We start from the raw sequence: 7749 nt of genomic DNA, 5'->3' as shown, positions 1-7749 counted from the left end.
GCAGAAATAATGGACAAATAAAGGAAGGGTGACATTAATTTTTTACTCCAAGCTGGAGAAGTAGGTCACTCAGGCTACCTGTGACAATAGAGGACACAAAGATATACACACGAGGAATTATACAGCAACATTAGTTATAGGACAGAAACACTTGAACTTGTTCAGAGTTAGGAAGTAGGTAAATTACATCCTATCCTTGTGATGAACTATTATGCAGCCACTAAAATCATATTTCTGGGCCTGAAGTGGTGGCTCATGCCTGTAATCCCAGCACTTTGGGAGACTGAGGTGAGAGGATTGCCTGAACCCAGAGGTTTGAGACTGCCTGGGCAACTTGGTGAGACCTCGTCTCTACAATAAATCAAAAATTTAGCCAGGCATGGTGGCGTGTGCCTATAGTTCCAGCTACTTGAAAAGCTGAGGCAGAAGGATCGCCTGAGCCCAGCAGGTCGAGGCTGTGGGAGCCATGAGGGTGCCACTGCACTCCAATCTGGGTGACAGTGAAACTCCGACTCCAAAAAAAAAATCATATTTGTAAGATCTCTACTGACATGGGCAAAAAGGAAGCATGGAATCAGAACACAAAATTATCTGCCAACCCTTTTTTTCTTTTGGAGTTGGAGTCTTACTCAAATCACTGCCCAGGCACCTCACCGGTCTGACTTGGTTCTTGAACATGTGGGTGAGGGTTGACTTGAGAAAAAAAGCAGGAGCAGCTGGTCTAAACAGGGAATAGCAAATGTTGATTGTTTCCCAGATGTCAAAGACATGACCCCTGCCTGAACCCGCCAGGCAGCCAATCGGGATGCTCCTGAGGTGTCCAAGTTTCTGTGTGACTTTGCCTCTTGATGGCTTGAGCCTTGTACTGGCTAGGACCTCTGAACCTCATCTGAAATTCTATTAGTCACTGTAGTCCTCCTGTTTCACTCTGTTGTTCTTTTGTCTGAGTCTCAAAACTAATACATAGTTTTGTTTTTTGTTGTTTTTGTTTTTTTGAGACAGAGTCTTGCACTGTCGCTCAGGCTGAGGTGCAGTGGCATGATTGTGATTCACTGCAGCCTTGAGCTCCTGGGTTCAAGACATCTTTCTACCTCAGCCTCCTAAATAGGTGGGACTATAGGCATGCACCACCACACTCAGCTAATTTTTTTTATTATTGTTTTTTGTAGAGACAGGGTTTCGCCATGTTTCCTGGGCTGGTTTCAAACTCTAACCTCAAGCAATCTCCCTTCTTTGGCCTCCCAAAGCAGTAGAAGTACAGGTGTCAGCCACTGTGCTGGGTCTCAAAACTAATTTTTGTGACCCAGCCTTTATGACTGACCATTACATATGACATATAAAGGAGGGTGATGAGACCCATGAGTCTTCACTCTGGCTGCACACGAGAATCACCTGTAGGTTTTTGTTTTTGTTTTCCAAAAATCTTAGCATTAGAGACCCACCTCCAGGGATTCTGATTTATTTGCTCAGTATTGGGGTGTGGGCATCAGTGTATTGTAAAAGCTCCAGAGGTGCCTCCAATATGCAAATACATGTGTCCTCCAGACAGGTCACTTAAAAAACCAAAAAATGACTTGGGTGTAAAATAATTAAAAAGTTAGTCACAGCTGGGCTCAATGGCTCAACCTATAATCCCAGCACTTTGGGAGGGCTAGGTGAATGAATTGCCTGAGCCCGCGAGTCCAAGATCAGCCTGGACAACTTGGCGGGACCTCATCTCTACAATAAATTTTTAAAAATTAGTCAGATGTGGTAGCACGCACCTGTAATTACAGTTACTTGGAAGGTTGAGGCGTAAGGATCGCCAGAGCCCAGCAGGTTGACACTGGGATGGCCATAAGCGTGCCACTGCACTCCAGCCTGGGCGATGGAGCGAGACTCCAGCTCAAAAAAAAAGAGAAAGTTAGTCACTAAAAAGAAGTCTCAGGAGTCTCTTTGAATCTCCCGTGATTCTGAAGGCTTCCTGATTTTAAAGGGGAAGGAGGATGGGGAAGAGGACAGAAGCAGTAGTAGCTCATTACATAACAGAGCAACAGGGTTGGGGTGAATCAGAGTCCATTAATAAATAACTTAATCACTAATTAATAGTTTAACTTATTGTAAGTAATAAGATCGTTTTCTGTGTGCCCCTAGCAAAGACATCACTATGTTTGTCTCCAGACTACCTTTGATTAAACAACTGCTGCATTATACTCAATTGGAAAAAAACAAATTAGCCTGGGAGTGAGATTTATTCTTGATTCTCTCATCAGACAGAAACATAATTCTGCCAATCACTTTTCTCAGAGTCCCTTTCAAGTCCCTGTTCCTCCGGTTGTAGATGAAAGGGTTTAGCATGGGAGTTACCGCTGTGTATGACACCATAGCTGCAGTGTCTTTCTTGGCTGAGTGGGAAGATGCAGGGTTGAAATACAGAGATGGGATGGAGCCATAGACGAGGAAAACCATGGCCAGGTGGGAGCCACAGTTGGAAAATGCTCTCCATCTTCCCCTTGGGGATGGGATCCTCAGGACAGCACAGGTGATACACATATAGGAAACCAGGATGCAGAGAAATGAGGTGATCATGATCAGGGCACCCTCAGTGAGAATCGTCATCTCATTGAGGTGCATGTCCAAGCAGGAGAGCTTCAGGAGGGGAGTCACATCACAGAAGTGGGGAATGGCATTGTCTGCACAGAATGAGAGTCGAGTCTTCAGCAGGATGTGCAGCAGGACATTCAGGTCGGCAACCAGCCACAATCCAGCCACTAGCAGGACACAGAGCTGATGGGTCATCTTTGCTGTTTAATGTAAGGAGTGGCACACAGCAACAAAGCAGTCATATACCATCACAGCTAGGAGGAAATTGTCCATATCCATAAACATGAAAACAAAATGTTTTTGCGTGAGACACCCAGGGAAGGAGATGGTGTGACTCCCAAGTACATGATTGGCCAGCATCCTGGGGATGGTGGTGGAGGAGAAGCAGATGTCCACAAAGGACAGGTTGCTGAGGAAGAAGTACATGGAGGTATGCAGATGGACATCTGTGCTGATGGCCAGGATGATGAGCAGGTTTCCCAGGATGGTGGCCAGGTATATGCTCAGGAATATCATGAAGAGGAGCCACTGATGCTGGGGCTGCCTGGACAGTCCCAGGAGGAGGAACTCAGACACTCGATTTGTTTGTCCCTCTCATGGGCCTGGGATCCTGGGCTCAGAGGCAGACAGAGGAGGAAGAATGCAAAAGCTCGGGAAATGATGGTTAAGATGAGGCCTAGGTAAGGCATTAGGATTTTGCTCCCAGTGTGTGAATGATAATAGTATTGCTGTGGCTGCTACAGTCTGGGCTCATGTTCACAGAGCACCTTACAAAGGTCTGAGCCAGGCTCCTAGGCTATGTCCACTGAGTTCCCTGAGTTCAGATACTAAAATTAAAATGGAAATGACCTAGAGGTCTGGGCAAAAACTCAGTCCATTTGCGTTCCCCATGGTTCAGGCTCTCTTACATAGATAGGACAGACACTGGCCATGGCTGGTTGACTGCAAGGAACTGCAGCTGAGCTCCAGATGGTTTCTCTAGCTCCACTTAAAGGAAGGGGAGAAGTGTCTCTCCGAGACATCCCTCCAACAAGCAGTTTCGGGTGAAGTCCCACTGATCCGATTCTTGCCAGAAAGAATGGCAGTCCGTTCTTCACTTTTTCAGACATGGTCAGAGATTCCTGGTCTGAGGGAGAGGGACTCGCCACTGGGTTTTCAGGACAAGTCTGCACAAATGAAGATCTGGGACGCACAAATTCAGCCCTTGAAGCAGGAGGAGTGTTTAAAGAATTACAATGCAAGCTCTATGCAGGAGCCTCCATGGCCACTAGAGCCATGTTCCCTGGAACCTCATTAGAGACAAGCAGGAAATAATCGTCCCTTCCCTTTCTTGGACTCCTTTAAGTCCACACTGATAATAAAGGTGTGTCATCCAAGTTGTGGAATCCCTGCCTTTGTACTTGGCAACTTTGAAACTGATGCAGCCTTGGGGTAGTCATTGGTAACAACCTGTTAGAGGAAACACACGATCCTGTATTTTATCCATCTGGGATGTTGTCCTTGCTGGGAAATATATATAAGACTGCAAAGGCATTAAGATAATTGTTGGAGCCCGGCTCGGTGGCTCAGCCCGTAATCCCGCGCCTTTGGGAGGTTGAGGTGAGTGGATTGCCTGAGACCACGGGTTCGAGACCCGCCTGGGCAGCGAGACCTCATCTCTACAATAAATCAAAAAATCAGCTGGGCGTGGTAGCACACGCCTGTAATTCTGGCTACTCGGAAGGCTGAGGCGGAAGGATCGCCGGAGCCCAGCAGGTCGAGGCTGCAGTGGCCGGGAGCAGCCACTGCACTCCAGTCTGGGCGACAGAGTGAGACTCTAACTCAAAAAAAAAAAAAGATAATTGTTGGATTTGCAGACCTGTGCTCAATTCCCAGATCCACCATTACCAGTTGTATGGGCTTGGGAATACTAACATCCTCCACTGAGTGACAAGACTTCACCATTTGTAGCATGAAGAAATCATGCTCACCTTGTAGAGCTGTAATAACTATATGAGGTAATTTGTGTTACACATTTCATGACTCCTGACTTCATCAATGTGCTGGGCTAGACATCTCCACTGGGGGAGGCTGGAGGTATTCAGTCATATTTACATTCTTCACTCTCTTCTCAACCATCTGCAGTCTGGATAAATATCCTTTGGAAATATTGTCCCCTGCAAATCTTCATATGTCAACAACTATTTTTATGAGAGGTCAGATAACCAGTCTTGTTTTCTATATTTAATTTGGGGGTAAACGAGATGGGAATAGGAACCACTGCTGAATCCACCTATAAACTGGTAGAACATAGACTCCAATGAGGAAGAAGAATTCCTGAGTCCAGTAGGTTTCACTCTTCAAGAATTTTCCTTGACAGCTGTCCTGAAGGTGAGATCTAGCTTTAAGGTGCCCACAAAACATTTGATCTCATGCATTGTAAAGTTTACTTTTCTGTGTTGGCAATGTCTAAGAGTTACTCACAAAAACCATACACCCTAAGTCTGAGGTGACAGGTGAATCCCTGTCTTAAAAAAAAAAAATCCTCTGGATATTCCTCTAATTCATCTTTCACTTTGGGTATTCATAAACTGTGCTCTTCATTCTGACCATGGTGTCTTAATAAATAGCATAGCATTCACCTGCTCTCAGTAACTCAGAACAAAAGCCTCAGGGTCATAATGAGCCCTCATGTCTTCATCAGACACAGGCTGTTAGACATCAAGTTCTGCCTGTTCTATCTCAAAAGAGAAAGCCTCAGGGTCATAATGAGCCCTCATGTTTTCATCAGACACAGGCTGTTAGACATCAAGTTCTTCCTGTTCTATCTCAAAAGAGATAAAAACAAACCCAAACAAATCAAACCCTAACCCCCTCAAGCTGATTATGAAAGACCTGGGAAAGATGGGGAAGAGAAGCACTGAACTCGTGAAGACATTGTTTGCAGGGAATAGAAAACCAGCCTTAGGGGAAATGGAATATACTGGTTGATGTCATTGCAAAGTCCAAAGTGTCTTTTTGCAAAGCCCAGTGTTTCAGGACAGACTTGTTGGGAGCTGGCCACGGAGGCCCACTGAGCGTTAGGGATCAGGAAGGGCCGTAGACCCCAAGACCGCTAGGATATGTTCGGGAGCTGTTGACCCATTCCTCCTTCCTTTTTCATTTGGCACAAACTACCAAGAAAAGCTCCAGCTTGCTCTAACAGAAAACTCTGAGACCAGAACGTACACAGCTAACCTAGGAGTCTATTGTTGCCATTCCCCATGGCTTATGGTCTTTTGCTTTATCACAATTTAGGTTTGGCTTTGAGTCACATTGAGGAGGCTTAGTACAGTCACAGGTTCTCTTGATGCAACCTTTAGAAATTTATAGATATAGTTTTTAGAAAATAGTTTATATAGATTAAGAAAAATTAAGTAACCATTTTATTACAGAAGTGTGGTTAGTTCAGTTTGATTTAGAGGGACTAGTGAAGTTTGTATTAGGCCAGCTGGTGCTAGGAGAGAGTAACCATAGCACCAATTGTTTTATAGAAACCAGTTTGAATTAGCATAGAATAGTAACAGGCAATATATCATTATGTTGGTTTTAGGTGTAAGCATTGAACGATGTTATGTAGCTATAAACAATTAAGGGTACATAGAAACTGGATAAGAACTTCATGTTTTTCCTTATGTTTGAAAAATACATATGCTTGAGAGTGGGGGGTGTCCTGTGTGCACCTGGGCCTGTTCATGTGAAAGCACATGCTACTTTTTGTGTAACCATAGCAGCAGGAGTTCCCGTGATGATAACTTTACAGAGTTTGCGGATAAAAGCCCTGAGATTACACCTAATGGGTAATGGTCACCTGAGCAGGAGTCCAGTTTCTTTCTTTCTCCCCTCTTCTCTTTCTTTCTCTTTATTTCTCCAGAATAATCGCCAACGCTGCCACACCTTCCAAGGGACCTCCTAAATCTCTCTGCAGGGGCTGGCCCCCCACAATAACATCTTTATTTTTAAATGTTTTCCAAATATTTAGTGAAAAGGATGGCTTTGTAGCTTCTGTATTTCATTTTAAAAATTAGGCTGGTCTCAGTGACTCAGCCTGTAATCCCAGCACTTTGGGAGGCCTAGGTGAGTGGATTGCCTGAGCTTGCAGTTTCGAGTCCAGCCAGGGCAACTATCACTCTACAATAAAATAAAAAATAGCCAGGCATGGTAGCACATGTCTGTAGTTGCGGCTACTCCGAAGGCTGAGGCGGAAGGATTGCTGGAGCCCAGAAGTTTGATGCTGAGGAGGCCACGAGCATGTGTGCCACTGCACTTCAGCCTGGGTGAAGGAGTAAGACTCAACTCAAAAAAAAATCCTTAAAGTCTGGCTTACTGGAAAACAGCCACATTTTCATATTTGCTTTGGTATCCAATTTGACATCATGTAGCCTATGAAGAACAGTGCAACCCATGAGAAGAATAGAATGAAAAAGTTAAAAAAAAATATTAATGTGGTTATAAAAAATATTGAGACCTGTGGGCCCTCTGAAAGGGTGTCAGGGACCTCAAGGTGTCCCTGGGCCACACCTTACGAAAAGTGTCCTAGGGGTGAGAAAAAAGTATTATACTAAAAAAAGTATTAAAAGTATTCTTCAGTTACTTGTTGGAATCTTACTTTCCTCCTTCCCACTTTCTTTCTTTCTTTCTTTCTGATTCAGAGTCCCACTCTGTCGCCCAGGCTAGAGAGCAGTGGCACGACCATGGCTCACTGCACTTGAACTCCTGGGCTCAGATGATCCTTCAGTCTTAGCCTCCTGAGTAGCTGGGACCACAGGTCTGGCTAATATTTTTGTTTTTTGTAGAAATGAGGTCTTGCTGTGTTGACCAAGGCTGGTCTAGAACTCCTGGGCTTAAGCAATTCTCTTGTGTTAGCCTTACAAAGTGTTGGGATTACAAGCATGAGCCACTGCACCTGGCTATTTGTTGGGATATTTTCTAAAAAGAGACATTCTTCTCAATAGCTATCTTTATACCTTGAGATAACCAAAGAATAAATATTTCATTGTCTCCATTTATTTACTGATTCTCAAGACACCGGATGGTTTTTATGGCATATTCCACAAGTGGAAAGTAGTTTTCTTGCATAATTGTATGCTCTTGAAATTCAACTTATTTGAAATACTTGAATCTATCATAGTTGTTTTTCTTGAGGCT

The 7749-nt window shown here is 44.3% G+C and overlaps 1 protein-coding gene across 1 annotated transcript; it reads right to left on the bottom strand.

The window, feature by feature from the left end:
• Positions 1–2193: 2193 nt before the first annotated feature.
• LOC103266324 (olfactory receptor 1F1-like) lies at positions 2194–3181 on the bottom strand. The gene is given in 2 exon segments (XM_021715468.1): positions 2194–3160; positions 3162–3181. Coding segments are annotated over 2 exon segments (987 nt in total).
• Positions 3182–7749: the final 4568 nt, after the last annotated feature.

Source organism: Carlito syrichta, unplaced genomic scaffold (genome assembly GCF_000164805.1).
Source record: "Carlito syrichta isolate Samal-C Ts95f unplaced genomic scaffold, Tarsius_syrichta-2.0.1 Scaffold307141, whole genome shotgun sequence".
Classification (NCBI taxonomy): Eukaryota; Metazoa; Chordata; class Mammalia; order Primates; family Tarsiidae; genus Carlito; species Carlito syrichta.
This window is presented reverse-complemented; position numbering and strand designations above follow the sequence as displayed.